General features: G+C 37.4%; 4 protein-coding genes across 5 annotated transcripts; 1 reads left to right on the plus strand and 3 right to left on the minus strand.

The window, feature by feature from the left end:
* Positions 1 to 2,506: 2,506 nt before the first annotated feature.
* snrpb2 (small nuclear ribonucleoprotein polypeptide B2) lies at positions 2,507 to 4,581 on the minus strand. Its single transcript, XM_052545946.1, has 7 exons — positions 4,474 to 4,581; positions 4,188 to 4,277; positions 3,910 to 4,082; positions 3,538 to 3,669; positions 3,345 to 3,386; positions 3,166 to 3,254; positions 2,507 to 2,915 (listed from the first exon to the last, which is right to left on the minus strand). Exons 2-7 carry the CDS (start codon positions 4,249 to 4,251, stop codon positions 2,756 to 2,758), a joined length of 660 nt encoding a protein of 219 aa, XP_052401906.1. The 5' UTR covers positions 4,252 to 4,277; positions 4,474 to 4,581; the 3' UTR covers positions 2,507 to 2,755.
* A 1,437-nt stretch (positions 4,582 to 6,018) lies between these two features.
* rnaseh2a (ribonuclease H2, subunit A) lies at positions 6,019 to 9,722 on the minus strand. Its single transcript, XM_052545947.1, has 9 exons — positions 9,570 to 9,722; positions 8,867 to 8,995; positions 8,719 to 8,790; positions 8,515 to 8,641; positions 8,328 to 8,415; positions 7,953 to 8,090; positions 7,756 to 7,843; positions 6,514 to 6,637; positions 6,019 to 6,368 (listed from the first exon to the last, which is right to left on the minus strand). The coding sequence occupies exons 2-9, from the start codon at positions 8,991 to 8,993 to the stop codon at positions 6,209 to 6,211; spliced, it is 924 nt and encodes a 307-aa protein (XP_052401907.1). The 5' UTR covers positions 8,994 to 8,995; positions 9,570 to 9,722; the 3' UTR covers positions 6,019 to 6,208.
* A 491-nt stretch (positions 9,723 to 10,213) lies between these two features.
* Positions 10,214 to 14,763, plus strand: prdx2 (peroxiredoxin 2). Of its 2 annotated transcripts, none has more exons than XM_052545948.1 (6): positions 10,214 to 10,342; positions 11,524 to 11,662; positions 11,824 to 11,977; positions 12,501 to 12,623; positions 13,465 to 13,595; positions 14,341 to 14,763. In XM_052545948.1, the coding sequence occupies exons 2-6, from the start codon at positions 11,560 to 11,562 to the stop codon at positions 14,421 to 14,423; spliced, it is 594 nt and encodes a 197-aa protein (XP_052401908.1). In that variant the 5' UTR covers positions 10,214 to 10,342; positions 11,524 to 11,559; the 3' UTR covers positions 14,424 to 14,763. The 2 variants fall into 2 exon arrangements, with proteins under 2 accessions (XP_052401908.1, XP_052401909.1); XM_052545949.1 differs by having other exon boundaries at positions 11,542 to 11,662.
* Positions 14,764 to 17,281: 2,518 nt separating this feature from the next.
* On the minus strand, positions 17,282 to 18,874 carry junba (JunB proto-oncogene, AP-1 transcription factor subunit a). Its single transcript, XM_052545950.1, has one exon. It carries the CDS (start codon positions 18,608 to 18,610, stop codon positions 17,639 to 17,641), a length of 972 nt encoding a protein of 323 aa, XP_052401910.1. The 5' UTR covers positions 18,611 to 18,874; the 3' UTR covers positions 17,282 to 17,638.
* Positions 18,875 to 22,922: the final 4,048 nt, after the last annotated feature.

The raw sequence follows: 22,922 nt of genomic DNA on the forward strand, positions 1-22,922 counted from the left end.
TCAACTGTCACAAAAAGTCAGTGACTTCTCTTATAAAACAACATTTTTCTATGTAAACTCTAAAAATAGTTCAATCCAAAAGTATTGCTCAGTGTAAAACATGTTGAAGACTAGTTTATAGGCTGTCAATTCATGAAATAATTAGCAATTTCCTCTAAAAAAAAAAAGCTGTTAATTCAGTGTAGTGAAGCCTCTCCTTTACTGACATCCATAAAAGAAAAACGGCCTATGGACTCCTTTCCGTTAGCATTAGCCGTTATACTTTTTTGGTTAATGTTTGCAGGCTTGCCTTCTAGTGGCTTTGGCTTTTGGAAAAGGCATTCAACATGTGACTTCTTTACATCCTGCAACACCTAGAGAGACCTGGGTATTATGCAAGGAGGATATTATCTGTGGACTTAAAGGGTTAGTTCAGCCAAAAATTCAGTTCAGCCTCAACATGTAAGACCTCCGTTCATCTTCAGAACACAGTTTAAGATATTTTAGATTTAACGTTAGTCCGAGAGCTCTCAGTCCCTCCTTTGAAGCTGTGTGTACGGTATACTGTCCATGTCCAGAAAGGTAAGAAAAACATCATCAAAGTAGTCCTTGTGACATCAGAGGGTCAGTTAGAATTTATTTAAGCATCGAAAATACATTTTGGTCCAAAAATAGCAAAAATGATGACTTTATTCAGCATTGTCTTCTCTTCCGGGTCTGTTGTGAGTGCGTTCATGACACTGCTGACGTGTTTTCTGGTGTGCCCAATAACAAAGATAACACTTCAGCAGCATCATACGTCAGCAGTCGCGCTCACAACATATATATGTGTGAGCTATCACTGTAAAATTACAGTAGAAACGTTTATGAATGTGAGTGAAATTACAAGAGCAACTGTGAACTTGTACTGATATACATACATTTTACAAAAAACTAAAACATTTGTTGTGAAATTCAATTCATTAATTTAACTACAATTGAGATTTTTCTCTGCTGTGATAGTGTGTAAACATTTGGTTAACTTATTACATTTGAGTCCACTGAGAAGGAATGTTTCTTAGCATAACACTTATATATATAAAACACGTATGTGCTAAAGTACTTAACAAAAAGATCCTCGCTGCATCAGCAACTCAAGTACTTATGAAAATGTTAAAGTTTACAAAGGGAGTCACATATTGATATTTTCAAACAAATGTGCGCGCACACACACACACACACAAACACACACATTTACTTAGCTGTCTAAATGGGGACGTTACAAAGACTTCTATTGTTTTAAATACTAATAGTTATACAATATTTCTAAGATATTCCCAACCCTCTCCCTAGACTCAAGGTAAAAGGGGATGCTAAAGTCTGATTTTGTGGTGACTGTGCTTTAAATGATTATAATCTTAATTCAAGTGAAGAATTTCAGACAGTAATCAGTACAATGTTTTGGCACAAGAATGAATTTTTTCTTGCATTTAAATTCTAATCTTTTTACTGGTGTCCCCTGAGTTCATGTCAGCTCTGTTACCATCATCAAAAAACCCTTGTAAAATAATTTATGTTCAACAGTATTTGTTGACATCACTTTTAGAATCACTTCAATTCTGATACCAGTTTTAAAATGCAAATTTATTCAATTCATTACATTTAATATAATCAGTATCTACAAGTAAATCCTTACAAGTGTACAATGTGCTTTTGTGAACTTCACTATTAGCTAGAACTTAACAAATTAGTTTTAAATAGTAAAACCCTGTTAGTCATCCCTCAAACTTTTCAGAGTAATTTTTGATGTGGTTAACAGGGATGATATAGATTAGGTGTTACCCTGATTTTAAAGATTGTCTGTGTAAAATGCAAACCTATTTAAAGGTCACCCTGGATGTAAATTTGAGCTAATGCCTATATGATTCAGTGGCATATGGGCATGATTTACATTTAGGTTTAGTTCTGTGACTATAACCTCAATCCTGTTACTGTCATTAATTTCATAAAAATTGTAAAACATTATATTTGATACAGCCTTCCAGCTTTTTCCATAGTAACTTTAACTATATTTTATTTTAGACAAAGCCCTTTTTTATTATCTCTCTTGTGAAAATATATTTTTCTTAATTGACATGTGGTCACCCTCCAAAATTAGGATGTTCTTGTTCATCTGAATGACAAATATATATATATATATTCTAAAAACTATATATGATAAGGCACTGATTTTGAGGCATGACCTTATTGTTCTGGGTGTTTGCAGTGTCATTGCGAGAAGGTTCTGGCTGTTTGCATATTTTATTATTTTCATCATGAACATGAACGATTTAATCTGCTGTGAAAATTCTGCTGCTTTGCAATACTTTGCCTACAATAAAATGCATATCCTTGCAATTAAAATATCAAAACCGATGTAAAACACATTTGATACAGACTTGATGAAAATAACAGGTGTTTCTGTCAATGTTGTATCACGATGCTGCATATAATTTTTGGGAACTATCAACTGTCAAGCAGAAAGCTAAAATGTCAAAAATATGGGACATTTATTTTAGATGCTAAATTTATTAGTCCATAGTACAAAATAAAGACCCATCCTGGAATATCACAAAGTCCTCAGTGACCAAATAATCTCCAAAAAAAAGAAAAGAAAAGGAAAAACAATACTAAACAGTCACTGAACAAACATGTAAAACATAAAATAAAAAAAAATTGTTTGTGAAGACAAACACAAATCAGAAGTGATGATCCACTGATCAAAGCCTCACTAACAGTCCAGTAAGTGTGAGCCAGGTCACTTTTTAGCATATGTGATTTTCATGGCACATGTGGCTGTGATTCTGAATCCCTGCAGCGCATCTTTCGCAACTCCAGCTTGAGCCTCACTCTCAAACTCCACAAACGCAATGTCATGCTTTCCAGGAACCAGGCGCACTTCTTTAAACCCTGGAAACCTGAGGAGATGAAACAAGACAATCTTGCTGAAAAAGCTGGGGTGATATATAAATCTATACATTTTTAGGCATTTTAAATCAAAAGGGTAGATTTAAAGTGTTTAATAAAAGTTTAACATTCTCCGCATTCAAAAAAAAAAACATCACTATAACATTACATAAAAAAAGGTTATAGATAATCATTTTGCACTTATTACCAAAACATTTACTTTTTTCTAATGTTTACTGGTTTACTATATTGAAAACTCACTGGTTGAATAGCATGGAGAGCATCATTGCATTGGTTTCTTCTGGGAGATTATTCAGGAACAGAATATAATTTGGAGGGTTATCAGGGACCTAAAGCAATATAAAATCATTTATTATTGGGTACACAAAATGTATTTTTATTTTCACAAAATGAGCATGTACAGTATTTGTGTGATGTACCTGGACTGTTGCAGGTGGAGGCGGTTGTGCGTTTACAGCTCCCTGCAGAAAAAAAAAAAAAAGTCAAACATCTTTTAAGCAAAATTTACTCAGTTCATCCGGTTTTCTTTAAATGTACATGATTTCACCACAACTAGGTCGTCAGTATTATTTTCTAATTGCAGTGCCTCTGCAAACATGCATTTCAACTCACCGCTGGTTTGTTGCTGACATTGGCAGCCTGTTCCTGAGCTTTCTTTTTCTTCTCTTTCTTCTTTTCTTTATCTCCATACGTGCCTCTCATCTTAGAGATCAGATCGGAGTCTGTTTTTGCATACTGGATTCGCTACAAGTACAAGCTAAGGTCAGCAACTGAGAAATGTGTTCATTTCTAAAGCTCTGCAAAGTGTAAACATACAGAATACGAATGAGAACATCTGATAAACACCCTTAGTGAACCACAGATGAAAGAACTAAATATAGCCATTTTCACATTATAGATAAACTTCTTCCTGAGTGATTTAATTAGAACTCATTATTTTCTGAAATCTGTTGTTTTGTGGGTCCCTCGAGCTGTGGCCCTGACCATGGGTTTGTTGTAGAAAGGGAAGCCCTGAAGCTGTCTGAGTGCATTGGTGGCTGCAGCGAGCTCTCTGAAGATAACAAACGCCTGACCCCTCATCTTCATGGTCTTCATCGCAACAATGTCCAGAATCTGGCCGAACTGCGAGAATAAGGCATACAGGGATCTCTTCAGCTCTAGAAAAGATGCAAGAAAAAACAAAAAGGTTCACAAACACATCATCCATTATATAGTCAAAGGGAGAGGGGGGAAAAAAGAAGCAAACATGTCAAAGACTTTACCTTCTTTCTTGATCTTATCGTTAACATTGTTTAAATAGATGGTGTGATTCGGTCGTATGTCCATGATTAATGATCTCAGGTAAAACCACACTAAAATACAGAGAGAGGCACAAAAAGAGAATGAATACAGTGAGCAGTCAAAGTGAACACCTCGCAGTGACAAAACACATGTTAATGCAGCACAGACTATTGTTTATATCACTGAGTGCTGCTTTCTAAATCATAAACGTGCAAATAATTTACTGAACACTGATAAAACTGAATGAATCGCTTCAAACTAACTCACCACACTGATGAGTTCAAGCAGAAACCGCTGCTGTGCTTCTTCCTCCTTTGGTTTATTGCTGTGAAACAGTTGCGCCACCTGATGCCGAGGAGAGATAGAAACATGAGGTTCACAAATACAGCTAAGACATGTCAACTATTCTGATATGATATATACGTGCTATAACAATCTCAGTTGGCTTAACACAGTACACATAGCAAGGGCTTTTAAATAATATAATAAATAAAAAGAAAACAGAATAGAAAAAGAATCGAGCAAGCTAGTGTTAGATATCTTTTTTTTATAATTGTATCATAAATGAAAGAAAATAGAATACAAAAATATTAGAAAGGTAGTTAGATTTTATTTTTTATAGAATAGAATAGTGTAGAATAGTGAATGCTAGAGTTAGAGAGTCAGATAAAGATGAAGAGATGTGTTTTAAGCCGATTCTTGAAGATGGGTCGGACTCAGCTGCTCGGATTGAGTTGGGGAGGTCATTCCACCAGAAGGGAACATTTAATTTAAAAGTCCGTAAAAGTTGCGTTCACTTGCAGAACGCAAGCTTCTAGAGGGCACATTAGTCTGAAGTAACAAATTTAGGTAAATGGGTGCAGAGCCAGTGGTAGTTTTGTAGGCAAACATCAATGCCTTGAATTTTATGCGAGCAGCTATTGGAAGCCAGCGCAAATTGATAAACAGAGGTGTGACATGTATTATTTTTGGCTCATTAAAAATGTATCTTGCTGCCTCGTTCTGGATTAATTGTAAAGGTTTGATAGAAATGACTGGAAGACCTCTCAAGAGAGCATTGCAATAGTCCAGCCTGGACAGAACAAGAGCTTGAACAAGGAGTTGTGCAGCATGTTCAGAAAGAAAGGGCTTGATCTTCTTGGTGTTGAATAAAGCAAATCTGCAGGACCGGGCAGTTTTAGCAATGTGGTCTGAGAAAGTTGATCATCAATCATAACTCCAAGGTTTCTGCTTGTTTTTGAAGGTTTGATTTGCCTAACTTGATGGTGAAATTGTGATGAAACGATGGGTTTTCTGGAACCACAAGCAGTTCTGTCTTGGCAAGGTTGAGTTGAAGGTGATGGTCCATCATCCAGGAAGAAATGTCTGTTAGACAAGCTGAGATCTGAATAGCTACCGTCGGATCATCAGGATGGGATGAGAGGTAGAGTTGAGTGTCATCAGCATAGCAGTGATATGAAAAGCCATGTTTCTGAATGACAGAACCTAATGATGCCATGTAGACAGAGAAGAGAAGTGGTCCAAGAACTGAGCCCTGAGGCACCACAGTAGTTAGATGTTGGGGCTTGGACACCGCACCTCTCCAAATTAACTTGAAGTACCTATCTGATAGGTAAGACTCAGACCACTAAAGTGCAGTTCCTGAGAATTTAAACAAGAATTTAAGTTTGCCAACCCTGCAAATACGTTAAGAGAAACGCGTTCTGAGTGGTTGCTAGGCAGTTTTCAGTAAGACAGACATGTAGAACCATTCATATTCTGGGCCACTTCTGAAAACATTGTTTAAAAATCTAAGACACGTTCAAAAAGATATGAAAATGAAAAATTTTATTGATTTTACATCCAGAAATGAATAATACAAGCCATTAAAAAAAAAAACACACAAATGAGAATATAATACATTCTGGTTCATGTACAATTCATTATTATGTTGGACATTTCCAGTTGACATGTATTTTGTGGTCTGTCCGGTTCTTCTCTCATTTATGGACAGTGTTTGTGTTCAGAGTGTGTTGATGCTCTGGAGTTTGCGCTCAGTGAAAAATCGGTGTGTGTCTCGTGTGTGTGAGAGCTCTGACGGTTTGCTGCGATTGAAATACGACAGCACCGAGGTGTTATTCTGACGAGCAGCGGCCTTCTCTCCATCTTCCTCATCATCATCCCTACACACAAACAAACACATTTAATATTGAACTCCAAGCAAAACTGCACAAGTACTAACATGTTTGGACAGAAAAAATATTTGTGTTTATAACATTTTATGTGTAAACACTAAAGAAAATGAAGCTCCTCTGCTGTCAGACTCACCAGTGAACAGCAACAGCTTTACTGTCCATGAGCGTCTGCGCTGTGCTCCAGCTGAACCTCACAAACTGAGGATAACCGAACACTGGGTCCAGGTGCTTCAGCAGCCAGCTCTTAGTTTTAGGATCTAAACACACACACACCGAATAAATCATAATATTTAATTTGAGCTTCTTGGGGTCTATTATATTTTTTATGTTTTTGAAACAAGTCTTTTCTGCACACCAAGACTCAATTTATTTAAAACTGTTTTCTATGAATATATTGTATAATGTCATTTATTCCTGTGAAGCAAAGCTAAATTTTTAGCATCATTACTCCAGTCTTCAGTGCCACGATAACTTCAAAAGCCATTCTAATATGCTGATTTGATGCTTAAGAAACATTTCTGATTATCAGGGTTGAGAAAAAAAAAATTGTGCTGCTTCGTATTTTTGTGGAATTTAGAGTCCGTTTTTAGAATCCTTTGTTGAATAGAAAGTACTTACTTGGAATATATATATATATATAGATATTTAATCACATTATAAATGTCTTTACTATCATTTTTAATTAATTAACCTGTTAATTGTCACCCCCTACGTTGACTATATTATATTACAATCAAATCTAATCTAATCTTGACAAACTATATATCGTTGGAAAGGTCTAAGACTCCCAAATATATATATTACCAATATTTTTTGTTAAAAATTATGTAGGAAAAGTAATAGATTAATTTATGACAAGAGTGCACCCTTAGAAATCTACATTACAAAAGGAGCTTTGACCTTTGTTTAAAAAAAAGACTTCCTCTTTGCCTTTTTCTCTATCACATTTTAGAAATCATCAGAAGTTATATATCACTTGAAAACATAAAATCTCAAAATTCATCCTTTAAAACCCATTTTAAAATCAGACATTGCATTACCATGTAAATGGCACATCAAAATCATGTTACAAAATGTTTTCAGTCATGAATTATAAAAATTTAGGTTTGTATCATGCACATTCAAGTCTATCTTCAAAAAGTGAGTGACAGTTAACAGGTTAAATGTGTTCCAGCTGACTAAAAGTATTAAACTAATCATTTCAAAAACCTTAATGACCCCGACTTTTGAACAATATATTTATGTTCCAGAAAAACAGCAGTAATTGACAATACTGCTCATTAAAAAATATCTAAATATGATTAGTCTACCTTTAATTGTTAAATAAAAAACACTTTTATAGACATGGAATGAATCTTATGTGATATAAACTGACCATTAGGATACCCAGAGCCATAATCTGTGTCCACTTCACCCAAATCTTCTGCAAATTTCCAGGATTTGACAGCATGGTCTCTAGCCACCTACACAGAGAACACATTAGTCAAAAATATAACAAAATAAAATTCTTGTAGTGTTTCCTCTAATAACTGATATTCCCCTTATATCTTCCACCCATGAAGGAACCATTACCTTGGCACAGATGCTGGCAGCGCTGACGATGGGGAAGAGCGAGTCAGCTTTGGGACGGACAGTTACCTCCACCCCTGGGAACCGCTGTGAGAGCTTCTCCTGATACTTCTCTGCAGGACCTACTGTATCCACAAACACCTGAGAGGTATGAAAATCATGTCAAAAGAAAAATTATATATATTATATATATATATATATATATATATATATATATATATATATATATAAAGAGAGCGAGAGAGAGATAGAGAAATTAATTATATATTATCAATTATAAAAAATATATAAAATGTATAAATTATAAAAAATAAAAAGAAGGAAGACACGTCATAACGGCTTCATCACCATGTTTATCATACAGGTGTTGGTTTATACCTCTTTGAGCTGCACCCCACAGTCCAGGGCATGCTGCACCAGGCCAATCGCTGCATCATGTGACAGCGCATTCAGATTGTATTTTGCTCTGCAAATAAAAGCTCAACAGGTTTAAAAGTTTCTCTTGACTCTAATCACCAGCCTTGGCATGCATGCATGCATGCAGTGAAAATGTGTGTGCATGTACCTCTGCAGCATGCTGGTGGAAATGGTGTTTGGCGAGAGGATCTGAAGGGCCCAGCCTACAAAATCTTTGGCCTCATCGATCTTCAGAAACAGGTTCTCTCTCTCTGCCTCCGTCAGCGTCTTTGAGTCTAAACACGAGACAAAAATACAGATGCAGATTTCCACAGAATCTGTACTCCTCTAAAAATTGTGCTCTGTAACCAACCTGCCACTTTCAAATTCTTCAGGTCTTCCTTTCTGGACACAGGGCAGAAGCATATCCCATACACCATGGGTCCTGAAATACAGCATGTCACATTTATACTCCAGGTTCAATCACAAAAACGGCCTTGTCCAGTGAGGACCACACTCACCCAGTACGGGACCCCTGCCCGCTTCATCGATGCCCAGGCAGCAGTCCTCCGTCTTACACACGTCCGGGATGGACGAGGACAAGCGGCAGCTCACGGAGTTATCCGCCTCAAAATCACTCAGATCCATATCTGATCATAAGGATAAAAAATTACAACTTTTTTTTTTTTACAAATTAATAAATTACAAGTAAATAAACATAGGTATGGATTTAAGCTTAATTTAAGCTTTACAAAAATGCTTATCACAAAAATGCATAAATGAATATGATTAATAACATCACAAACAATAATAAATAAAATAACAAACTCTGAAAAATATAAATTCAATTTTGTTTTCACGAAAATATTAAGCAGCACAATATTTTCAACATTGATAATAAGAACTATCTTGCTATTGTGCAAATAATCAGGTTATATTGAATAGTATTCGACCAGAGCATGTTTCTAAACATATAAAAACATATCCATAAACCACATGTTATTATTCCCTGTATAAAATACAGAATTTAATAACCCACAACGTATTTTCTCCCGCATCTGATACTGAAATCAATCAATAATACGAGAATAATCCACAATAAGTGGAGAAAACATGAGGTTTATTCAGTCTTATTAACTAACAGGGTATTCAAAAGCATCAAAGAACAATGTGTTCAACCATTAAAGTGTGTAAAAGTTCCTGCATAAACAAACTCGCACGAACCTGTGTTTGCAGCGCGCCTCAACCGGAAGTACAGAATTGGCGCGAGTGTGACAGGACAGCGTGACCTTTGACCGACAATACTGGAAGGACAACGGGGATTTATTACTGTATAGAAAAATACGACGCACACTGAAACATATTTAAAAACACAGCTAATGTCTAAAACCACGCAGCGAACGCGTTTAAATGTGTGCCTCCACAGCTCTCTATCGCAGTAGCTTGTGGGAAATGGAGTTCAGGGGACGTTTGGTTATTTTCCCTATTTGATCTTCTAATTCAGTGTTTATTTGCTTTCACGTGAGGTGCAGAAATATAAAAGACAAAAACACGAATAGGGAGGTGAGAAGTAATTTATAAATAGAGGTTAAGAGTGATTATTTGTTACTGATTAAGTATAAACCTGAGGTTAGCATTGTTAAACAATGCATATACTTTTTCTGTGGTTTGTTGTCATATTTTGGATGTACAAAAACCATGATTTTAAAAAAATATTTATTTTAAATTTTCTGATAACCAGAAATACAAGACAGCATGTGCATCTAAATATGCACCGTTCTCTGAAATATTTCTGAAATCGTATTCAAACTGGAATGTGCCAAAAAAACATGCATAAAACTAAAACGCAAAATATGGCTTGCATGAAGTGAGGCGGTACACTGAAGCACGTGGATCCTCCCTCTTTACGTTGAGTTTTGCAGCAGGTCGCGCGGCTGGAACTTCCTGTGTTCGTGCATCAAAGGAAAGTGAAATTTCGCTTCCACATCACAGAACAGGTGCGTATTTTAAGTCAACATATTACTCTCTTTTGACTAAAATCCTAATGGTTATTTACATGCACAAATGCTTAATGCACAGTTTCGCTGATTAATACTGAAGAAAAGAGCGCGTGGAAAACACCGGCACTGTTCTCTGGCGGATTGCATCGTTTTTTTTATTAACTGTTTGACATAGCTTAACGCATTAAAATGTATTTCTTGTGTCAGACTATTAGTATCAGTCATTTCAACTGTTATGATTCACGCAGTGTTATGTTAAAGCAGTATCACTCGACTGATCAGGCTTAGCTCTTGTGGCTAAGCAGCTAAACGACTTTCTGAATATATTATACTTTTTAATATGCATTTCGTCTTTTGCATGTTTGCAGACACTCTATAACCAATAGTCAACCTGTGTCTAAACAGAGACTGAAGTTAGCGCACACTTGTCTCGGCCTTCTCAAGCCCATTTTCCTGCAGATTTCAGGGCAAGGTCTCGGAGGGTCGTTGGCCAGTCTTGTATTTTCTAGGGGTGGATCCTGTCAGCTTTTAGCAGAGATACTGAGATATCAGAGAGTGCAGGGCCACACGGAGTCGACCTCGAGCCAAGTGCACTTAGAAAATTACAAAAATGCTCGTGCATTTGGTCTGTAGATGATCTGAGATAAAGACTTGGGTAAAAGGTTGTATTTAGACTAAACCACTTATTGAATCAAAAGCCCCTTGTTCAGAAAAACAGACCATCATGTGACCTGCAGTGTGTGTGTGGCATACATTCTGGTTCAAACACGAAAGTTAATCATTTGGCAGATTTCTTTTTTCTTACATTAGAAGCTCTCTTTCCTATTCTCATTTCAGAACTAATATTTTGAGGTAAATCTAACAGTAGGTCACCCCAAAAATGAAAATGTCTGTCATTTTAATCATGCTTAAGTTGTCCCGAACGAAACCTGTGTGGATTTCTTTCTTCCGCTGAAGATATTTTGAAGATTGTGTGTAACCAAACAATTTTAGTTCTCATTGACTCTCATAGCATTTTCCTCCATACTATGGAAATCACTGGAGTCCAGCAACCGTTTGGTTACAGATATTCTTCAGAATATCGTTTTATGTTCATCGGAAGAAAGGAATTCCCACAGGTTTGGAACGGCGAAAGTGTGAGTAAATTCTAATTATAATCTTTTTGATATTCTTCTTAGATTTGTTTTGGTCGGCAGTGACAAGCGATCTTCGAGATGTCTTCTGGAAACGCTAAGATCGGTCAGCCTGCTCCTCAGTTCAAGGCCACAGCTGTGGTAGACGGACAGTTTAAAGACATTCAGCTCTCTGAATACAGAGGTGAGCATCAGACTGTGTTTTGTAGATTAGGACGAGAGTTTTTGAAATTTCATTCTAACCTACTTTTGCTTTCCATTGCATCATGCTAATAGCCATCAAACCCACTAACTGGGTAACAGGTGTTAACTGTTTTCACTTCATCTTTATTTTCCCTCCTTTAGGGAAGTATGTCGTGTTGTTCTTCTATCCACTCGATTTCACCTTTGTGTGTCCTACTGAGATCATCGCGTTCAGCGAACGGGCCGCTGAGTTTCGTAAAATCGGCTGCGAGGTCATCGCCGCCTCCACCGACTCTCATTTCAGCCATCTGGCATGGTGAGGATCCTGCTTTTATCCCTACGTATTCCACATCTAAAGGACTAAACTGGCTACTCTAGAGATAAATATATATTTGATGTTGTTAAAATGCTGTAAAATATCTAGCGCCTACATATAAAAAGTGATTGATTCTAGATGAACAGTGCCAGTGGTCTTACACTGTACATTAGACGTCACTGTTGGTTTTTTCTCGCTTGTGAACGTGATTCTTAACAGGTTTTCTATGGCTTCACTCAGTTAGTGTTTATCTTTTATGTTCTCCTAACCAGCCTGGCTTTGATAAGAGCTACTATAGTGTGTTAAGAGAGTGTGCACAGATAAAGGAAGGGTGTAGCGCTTTGTTAGTTCTAGAAACTGTCACATCGACCTTTTATTTAGAGGGCATTATTATTTACTCTAAGTACTACTACTACTACTACTAATAAATATTCAGGTAAAAAAAAAACCAGACTTTTCTACAATAAAATAATGATAGTTATATAATAATCTAATATATGATCTGTTGGCTTGTTCCTGATAGGATCAACACACCCAGGAAGCAGGGCGGCCTGGGCTCCATGAACATCCCGCTGGTGGCTGACCTGACTCAGTCCATCTCCCGCGATTACGGCGTCCTGAAAGAGGATGAAGGCCTTGCTTACAGGTCTGTGGTGACGTGCTCATGTTTGCACTGGTTCAGTTTAACTGCAGATATTTACCCCCTCATGCTTGCAGTGCATGATTGCAGCAGGAGTTAATGATCTAGGGTGCTTGATAAGATTCATGTGTACTGCAGCGTGCGCACGGTACAGGGACTAAGAGGAGATGATTAACTTTAAGCAGATTTTATTGCACCTTGGAATTCTATATCAAATGTTCAGTTGGTGATTTTGAATTAATATTCCGGGTTCAAACATCAGCATTTGACGTGGTATATTATATTATATAAAAAAGCTGAATTTTAAGCATCATTACTCCAGTCTTCAGTGTTACATGATTCTTCAGAAATGAAAACGTAATTTGAAATTTAATTTAATTTAATAATAATTGCAGAGTATCAATGTTGAAAACAGTTGTGTTGCTTATATTTTAGTGGAAAGCTTTTTGGAAGGTTTTTTTTTTTTTTTTGATGAATAGAAATGTCAAAAACCAACATTTTATGAATTAGAAATCTTTTCTAACATTATGAATGTATTCTCTATCACTTTTGGTCAATTTAATACATATTTGCTGATTAAAAATGTAAGTTTCTTTCAAAAAAATCTTATTGACACCAACCAATCCATAGGTTTGTGCAAAATAATAATAAAAAAATTAAATAATACACATTGTATAGCAATTGCAATTTTTTTTCCAAATGAAATCGTCATCTTTTTTTTAATTGGGGATCCCTTTAATTATTAATTTTCTTTCACTAAGGGACCTGTTGATGTCTTTGTAGTAATCAACATTATTAAATGAATTCACTGAACTTGAGTTTTCTGTGTCTTGTCCTGCTCCCACAGAGGTCTGTTTGTGATCGATGATAAAGGCATCTTGAGGCAGATCACCATCAATGACCTGCCGGTGGGCCGCTCGGTGGACGAGACGCTGAGACTGGTGCAGGCCTTCCAGCACACCGACAAATATGGAGAAGGTGAGCGAGACGGGGCTCTTTATCTTGAGTGGACCGCATGTGGAAACATGTACCCACATTGTATTTGTAGTGTAAACACAGATGCATACTGATGCCAACGAAGAGCTGTTTACTTGCATATTTATACTGTATCTCCAAATTGAGGGTTTTAAGCCCAGACTTGTACTATGTTCTGCTTGGTTTCTACTCGAGGCATCGTGTTTGAAGTGTGATTAAGGTGTATTTGAGAGACTTTTTGCTTTATCCTGACTGAAGTGATGTGTGTAACTGTGAAATCTGATCTCAAGGATATGTAATGAGAGAGTGACCGTCCATATGCAGAGGTGTTCTCAATACTCACAGTACAGCGTTTCAGTTGACATCCTGTTGATTTAACACGGAAAACCTTCATCCTTCAGTTTGGGGTCATCAAGATTTATTTATTTTTTTTCATCATGCAATTAAATGTAATGTGAAATTATAGTATGACTTCTATTTGAACTTTGCATTACAGGAATAAATTACATTTTAAAATATATTCAAATAGAAAATTACAATTTTAAGTGGTAATAATATTTCACAATTATATCTTATCAAATGAATGCAGCCTTGTTGAGCAGAAGAGACTTTTAAAAACCATACCCAACCCAAACGTTTTCTGTTAGCGTATGTATGACCAAGAAATGTTCACAGAAGGTGATGCCAAAGTATTCAGTTTTCAGTCTCTGCAGAGGTTTGTAATGAGGTGTCTGTCTGTTCTCCGTAGTTTGTCCTGCTGGATGGAAACCTGGAAGTGACACTATTGTTCCAGATGTGCAGAAGAGCAAGGAGTTCTTCTCCAAGCAGTAACGTATTTCCCGGACCGTGCTCCCGTTCAGTGGGATGCTCGAGCACTTAACCTCAGCCTGAGAGTTCTTGAGAAGTTGTCTAAAGCCAGCGTAACAAACTCTTTGCAGTTTAGATGCACTTGTTAGAGAGATTTCTTTTCCTTTTCATTTTATGAAGAAGAAGCTGTTGCAGTCAGCATCTCCCATGCACTAAAATGTCTTTAGTTTGTTTGCAGCTTTGTTAATCTGTATTCCATATTTAGTACTCTGTGAACATTTTGATCCTTTTTAAATTGTTTCAAGTTGTTTAACAATCTGGTCATCATCAATATCTGTGAAATAAACGGGCTGTTATTATGTGACTGTGCAGTTCTCTTATTTTTTCCATCATAACTCCGCTGTTGTTGTGTTTCAGGTTCATTAAAATTATGTAGTTTCTGACATTTTGATTCTGACTTCAGGTTCATCCATCCAGTAAAGTTTTCACAGCTCTAAAAGGAATATGCAAACCGCTTTACTGCTCATAGATTTTTACTAAATATTGTTACTAAAAATTATTTTGAAATAATATGAACTGTACCTGTCTGCTTGTAAATCCAGCGATTTGTGCAACTGCAATTAAACCAGTGTAATTGACCAGTCAAGCTAATTTGATAATGGACCAGTGTTATAAAAGTGTATCAACAATATATTCATATTTAAATGATTTATATAGTGTTTAGTAGTTTTAGTATTTTAGCATTTTTATTAGTTGTTTTATTCCTTTTTATTTGTAATATTCAGTTAGTAAACAGTCTCTTTTTTTTTCTTTTTTTGTTGTTGTAATTTTTAGCTCCATTATGGACATTACCACAAATGCTTCTGGTAGAGCAGAGCTCGAATTTATTTTGCTACCTCAAATTAAATCAGTAGGTAGTTCAATTCGACAATAAAAAATGCTACATTTCAAATTATAGTTTATTAACGTCTGCACCTGCTACAACCCTAAACCTAGCCCTTACAGTAATGCAAGTATATTGAATGTTGCTCAGCTTGAGAAACGGGATGCGATATTGATGTGCGCATGCGCAGTAGGCCAATGTCAGGACACCTTGAACATAAATTACCGGTAGATGGCAGTATTTCATTACATTTGAGAGAAATGACTCGGGAGTAACTTGTTCTTATGAGCTCACAGGCCAATAATAATTTAGGTAGGCCCATACAAGTGATTTCAAGGCAGATTTTTAAATGTTAATCAAGCAGAGCTTGTATTCACCACAGAGATGTAAATGATGTACTCTCTGAAATGTGTAGGTTATGTCCTGCTGCTATCAGGGTTATGTAACCCACAACTTATCTGAGTGACAATCTGGTGATAAAACACTCAAAAAAAGCGAGACATTTGACACTGAATGTTAAGCAGTCTATGATATTTAATAATCTGGAATTAGTTATATCACAAGCAGTTAGTGAATTTGGTTGATCTTGCTGAATTGTTATCATGGTGTTATGATCAGCATCAATCGAGCTAACTGAACATCTGAACAAACGTTCTTCCAGTAACGTACTGTAAGTGCTCATTCACAGTTCTTTGACGTTCTCAAATCATTATTTATACTTTATTCATGGAACCTTTTTTCCTGAAACATTTGTCTAACATTTTTTGACTGTTATGACTTCGGAATGTTCAGAGGACTTTCAAAAGTAACATTCTCAGAATGTTTGCACAATGATAAAATTGGATACGAAAATAGAACGTTCCTGTGGTATTTGTAGCCTACTGTATAACCAAGAAAGAGGTAGCCGAGAATGGGACTGATAACAATAGGTGTCTTTTTTTTTAACTGGTATATTTAAAAGATGCTTTTGAAAGTATTATATATATACTTAAAGACACACACACTTACTGTCTTTAGAAATATTTGTCATCAAGCTAAATTTAAAAATTGCAAAAGCCTATATTCTGCTAATGTTTATATTCTATAAATATATTGTTTTCAAACTAAATTATGTTTTAAACTATGGTGGCGATGGTTTAGGAGGCATCATTTCAAGTCTTTTTTTAATAAAACAAAATGTCCGGTGAAACCTAAAGATATTATGAGAATTAATAGCCTACCAAACACTAGATTTTATTTAAATAGGCTATTTGTATCAAATGTGCCTATTTTGGTAGAATTATGTCCTGACATGAGATATGGGTTTAATCCCTTTCATGTGTAGGCTAATACCTAATAAAGTCACCATCTTTAGACTAGGCCTATTTATGCCCGATTTGCTGTGTTTACATTCTGTTTGACTAATGTACTAGTTCTAAAGAATCCCTAAAAAAAACTTTTGGCGATGACTAAAATGGAGACTGGCAACTTGTGCAAGAATAAAGGCTGTTACAAAAACCGATCATATAGGCCTTAAAGTGCGTGGGTCTGTGGTTTTGGTACTGGGCAGTTAATCAAAACTAGGTAGCCTATATTTTCCGGAAATCACTGGGGGTGAAGTCACTGCGGGCACTTCTGGTTTATAAAGTCTAGATGTTATTTACTGCGATCTGTTTTTCTGCTTGCGACGGCTCCATTTTTTGCAAAGTAGCTACCTGGAAAATGCCCGTGCGTGTTCGTATTTTTATCTCTAGTTTTCTTTTCGATGAAACTGTTTTGGGAAGGTTTTGAGCGCGGGGAAAATCCCGCGTTGCTAAATTTTCACTCATTCACACGCGCTTCATTCATTCGAACGTCAGACTTGAAAGCGCGCGGACTTCCTGACCGGTAGCGTGGGCGGGGATTCCCGCAAGTCTACCCTCAGTGACGTACATGCGCCAAAACAGCCCATATATGGGCTTTGCGTCAGCAGGAAAAAGAAGCCAACGTGAGCCAGAAATGAACAACCCAAACAGTGGAATTATTTTCAACGCTTTTACTTAAATATAAAAAATATACACAAAACAAACAGAAATACAGGTCTGGATCAACCCGACTCACAACATCAATAACTTACTGGAATGTTTTCATAGGGCAGCACTCAAAAACAAAACCAACTTAAAGGTTTTTCCCTGTGCATTCACTGTCCATTCATCTACCTTGAAGATACTTTTGAAAACAACTTTAACACTCTAGTTTTCTACAAGAAAACACTTAAGAAATATACAACGCTCGTACTCAGTGCTGCAATAGTATCATTTGCATCAAAACATAACAAACATGATCTGCGCTTCCAGTGTTTCCCATTTTGCCAGTGTCCGAGTCATTGCAGTTCGCACTAAAACGACTTGATCTTGGGCGTCAGCATCAGCTGGCACCCGCTGCTCACATGGGTCATGACCTTCTGCTTGAGCTGGGCTACTTGCTCCCTCAGTAGGGACGCGGTGCTGGACAGTCCGGCGTTATCCGACTTGAGAATCTTGACTTTGTCCTCCAGCCTGGAGATGCGCTCCAGCTTCCGTCGCCGGCACTTGGTGGCCGCCAGCCGGTTACGCAGCCTCTTGCGCTCCGCTTTGACGCGCTCCTGGTCCTCCATGTCGATGGGGGACATGGGAGGAGAGCCGTCGCTGCTCTGCAGATCGGGAACGGTCTGTGGCTCCTCTTTGAGCGTGACCATCCGCTGCGGATGATGGAGCGAGTGCTGGAAGTGATGAGGGTGCGTCGTGGCTTGGTGGTGGTGATGGTACTGTTGGTGGTGGTGGTGGTGAGGCAGGTAGCTGATGGTGGCTGTAGGGTAGTTGGCTGCAGGTGTGAGGTTAGTGTTGGGATTGCAGCTGTTCAGGGTGGTGTACACGGGGCTCTCCGGTTGCAGGGAGGCGCCGAAGACCGACGACGCGGCCGAGCAGGATGACATAACGCCGGCTCCAATGGAGACGTTCGGCGGGGGCATCTGGTTCATTTTGTGGAGCTCGTCCAACGCTTTTACGAAGCCGTCTGCGAAGCCCTCCTGCTCTTCTGTGGTGCTCCGGCCGTAGAGATACTGCCCCGGGGTGGGTGATGTGATGACACCGGTACCGTTCTGGATGATGAGTCTCTCCAGCTCCGGTGAGGCGAGTTTCAGAGAGCCCACGTCTCCGGTGTAGAAGTCGCTTTCGGAGCGCAGGGACTTGAGGTTCCGGTAAGGTTCGGCGAAGCCCACGCTCATGTTCTGCTTTAGGAGCTTGTAGTCGTGCAGGGCAGCGTCTGGATGACCATAAGCAGAAAGAAACGAGTCGTCATGATAAAACGGTTGCTCCATTTTTGTTGACATGTGAATAGCAATTAGGTTGGAGGCTTTTGAGTTGACTGTAGCTACACTTTACTGTCCGCAAATCTTGTTCTCTCCGTAATATTACATGAAGATGTCAAAAAGAGATGTCAAAGAGAGAAAAGAAACTTCCAAAATAGTTTGAACAACTTTACTGTACCAAGTCGACAGGTGTTTTCCCTTGACAGCTGATGTCCAAAAAGTTGCGTCCCAGGACAGTTATTTATAAACAGTCGTACGCGGAGTCTTCCGTCTCGGTGCGCACTCGATCTCACGAGAAAGTGCGCCTCGAAGCGCTTTATACTCAGCGTTCCGGGGGCGTGGCTAGTTGAATCGCGGCCGCTGATTGGACAAGAGTTCGTCCTGCTCCTCGAGCTGTCAGATGAGCGGTGACGTCGTTACCGGGAACCGCTGCTGAGATTCAAAACAACGCTGGAGGCGAGACTCGAGAGTGCAAAGCTGAAGGGAGACTGCGCTCCTATTTTTGTTCCACAAACAAGACGCAGAAACTGGCCGCAATAGTTACATAGGCACTTTTTAGAAAAGTTTCCCATGGCCAAGTAAACAGAAACTCTCTTGTGGTCTTGAGAAAAACACGGCGTTAAAGAATGCATGTTAGTATAAGCTTTGAAGTACCAGTAGCCTATATAGAAACATTTAAATAATTGTCATTAGGAGATCTTACAGATGATTTATTGTCTTGTTGATTTTGTTTTATATATGTATGTATATATATATATATATATATATATATATATATATATATATATATATATATATATAGTGAATTGTAAATAATTAAGAAGGCAAGATTGAGATGACAGAATTATGAAGTTAATTTGAAGATTATTATTACAAACAAGGAGTGGAGAGGGGATATGCATAATTAAAAATTGTTTTGTATTGTGTTGTAGTGTCCTGTTTTGTGTATTAGTTTTTTATTGTATTTATTTGACATGATTGAAATAAAGTCAACAAAAAAAAGTTTACACTGAACGTTTAAGCAGCTTTTTTTAAGCACAAAGAAGTGGAGATGATTTGAAATTTCAAGCTCTAAATATATTCCTCTAGTTTAGGTGGCACATCTAAACTGGCGATTTAAGTAAATACAGGATGGGATTGGATCATTTTAACCCAGATGAATGTGTCAGGGCCACCACATCATCCAGTAAATTCCTGTCTTAAAGCATACTCAGCTCCATGAGTTATATAAAATAAAGATGCCAGATTAATTCAGATCATACTGCAGATTTGAGCCATTTTGCATTTGAGTACTTTTACTTACTGAGTCATATAATAAGCAAAGCATGAGTAATAGTAGACCTTTTCTATAGGGCTTTAAGAGTCTGATCCCACTGATAGACTTAGCTATTAAACGTCTTTCTTTAAAGTATAAGCTTTAACCATACCTCTGTATTGATCAGGAATAAACTGACTCATGATTTGGCAACTGATATCCGTCCCATATACGGGCAAGACCACACAGTAGTTCCTCCTCAGTGAGCGACCGGGAAACCTCTCCCATGTCGGCCTGATTCCAGAGGCAACGCCTCCACACATGGAGAAGTGGAGGAGGGGGAGTAGACTTGAGAAGACACATAGAAAGGCAGCACGTACACAACATGCTGTCAAAAGAGTGTGAGGTTGAAAAGTCAGTTTTAATGTGACAAGTTAATGTGAACTAAACAGTCCTGTTCTCTCATACGCTCATACAAATAGTCATTTAGGGAAGCTATAGCATATACTAGGTCAGGACACAATGGCACTTCACACCTGTGGTGTGGGAAGATGTTCACATGACCACATACGAACAGCTGTTTATCACCAAAAGAAAGCCACTACTGTCTCCTCGATATGTTAATAAGTCTGAATCACTGACTGGGCTTAAAGCCAGGTGCAAACCCATGTTTCGCCATTCGGCAGCAGTGCAGAACCTTTCACCTATATCTTCAGGTATATCACACTCCTGTCAAGACTGACTCTAACGCTGCATTTAGTAAAATACTTTAACTGTGTTAATGAACAGGCTTTTCCACAACAATTTGTTAGTGAAAATAGGTGCTTAAAGGGTTCATCGGATGCACTTTGACTGTATAATTTGTTTGAACTGAAATGTGTGTTGGCAGTGTGTGCACGCAGCCACCTTATAATGCTTAAAATCCAACAAATTTTTTTTTTCTAAATCTCATTAAATCATTTCCCCTTTCTCAAATCGAGCCGATCTCAGATGCCTGTCTGTGTGATGTGAAAAAGGGTGCTGTTTGTTTACACTACCATTGAGAAATTTTATCCATACTATGTTACAGACTTTTCATTAAGACCCCAAAAATCATATCTATCATTGTATGTGATCTGGTAGATATCCTTTGATGAGGTAGAAAGGCTAACTGTCTCTTTCTGAATGTCAGCTGAACCATGGAGTTGGTTGTGGACTTCAGGAGGAGGCAGCAGCAGATCTACAGCCCACTCATCATTAACAGGACCCCACTGTAGAGAGTGAGCAGCTTCAAATACCTGTACACATGTACACATCTTCGAGGACCTGATCTGGACTAATCACAATTCAAGCTCAAGTTAAAAAGCCAGACAATGACTGTACCATCTGACACTCCTGAGAAAATTCAAGGTTTCCACTGGAATCCTGAAAACTTTTTATATTGGAGCTTTAGAAAGTGTATTGACTCATTGCATTTCATCGTGGTATGGAAACAGCTCAGCCCAGGATCGTAAAGCCCTGCAAAGAGTAGTGCGTTCAGCTGAGTGCATCTCCAGAACTGATCTCATCTCTCTGCAAGACATCCACACCAGGAGAAGTAAATCTAGGGCTTTTGAGATCCTCAAAGATTTCAACCACCCTGAAAAACCCATAGTTTAATCTGCTACAGTCAGGCAGAGAGGCTCAGGAGGAGTTTCATCCCTCACGCTATCAGACTACTAAACATGGATATTAAACACACTGCACTTTTTGTATAGAGTTACCCAATAACTCTCTGCACACTGCACTTTTTTGAGATAAACTAGCTATGCAACTCATGCACATTGTTTACATCTCTACACATCATCTGTAGCAGTTTCTGTGCAGCCTCTTTACACTTCATTTGTGTAGTAGTTTAATGAATTGTGTATATTTAATTATTTGTATTTAATTTTTTGCACAGTCTAAAAAGAGTGTGCCAGACCTACATTTCACTGCTTGTTGTATGTCATATAACTTGTACGTGACAAATAAAATCTTGGATCTTGAATATCAACTTGTGGTAAATGGGAATCTAATGACTCCTTTAACCTTCTTGAATTACCAGCATCAAGAGGTCTGTATTATAAGATTAAATATTGTTAGGCTTAATCATTTTTAACACTAGTGTATGCAATCTTTACAATCCGTATATCAAACTTTGAGGTATGTCTAGGTACAGTATCAAATAGGCTGATTGTGATTCTGCAATTTTCTTGCAATAAATAGTAGATACACTTAAAACATTCATACTTAAAAAGATAGTTCAACAATAATAGGAAGAAATATATTAGGGAAAAATATATAATTTTTTTTTTTTTTTTTTTTTTTGCTGTAACATACTAGAGCTTGGTGAATGCACTCATACAATGTCAAGAAAAGATGCAATTATAAGGGAACTCAGAAAGATTCTGTTCACCAGGAGTGCTTCTTTTGGCCTCAAAATAGTTTTCCTGAATGACAATGATTCACTGACAATGATCTGTGTGGACTTTTATTTGTGTCATCAGTTGAGATTTGGGTTGAGGTCATTTTTCTGAAGTCTGAAAGCATGATGCTATTTAAAAAAAAAAAAAAAAAAAATATATATATATATATATATATATATATATATATATATATATATATATATATATACATATGTCATATTTATATGTGAGCATGACTTATAAATACACTACAATTTAATTGTTTGTATCATCATAAACGATGCAACCAAACAGCTCATATTATGATTCCATTGTCTACCATAATAATGAGTAAGTCTTGGTATGTTTGTTCATGAATGAGCCAGTCATAGTGAAAGTGTGAGGCTAGAGAGAAAAAAAAAAAAGACAAGAAAAAGATTTATATCCAACCGTAACCATGTGGCTTCCGTCTAACTTCTTTGATATCTTCGAATCAAAATGGCTACACAGGAAGTTGACTTCCTCTCTCTACATTCCACCACCACAAAGTTCAATTCCTATTCTAGATTTAATTCTTTTTAAGAATTTACTGTTTCACATAGCAGTTCTTTTTGTATTATAATATTATAATCACAATACCTTTCCTATTGTTTTTCTTTTTTATAACAATTTA

This window comes from Carassius gibelio, chromosome B1 (genome assembly GCF_023724105.1).
Source record: "Carassius gibelio isolate Cgi1373 ecotype wild population from Czech Republic chromosome B1, carGib1.2-hapl.c, whole genome shotgun sequence".
In the NCBI taxonomy this organism is placed as follows: Eukaryota; Metazoa; Chordata; class Actinopteri; order Cypriniformes; family Cyprinidae; genus Carassius; species Carassius gibelio.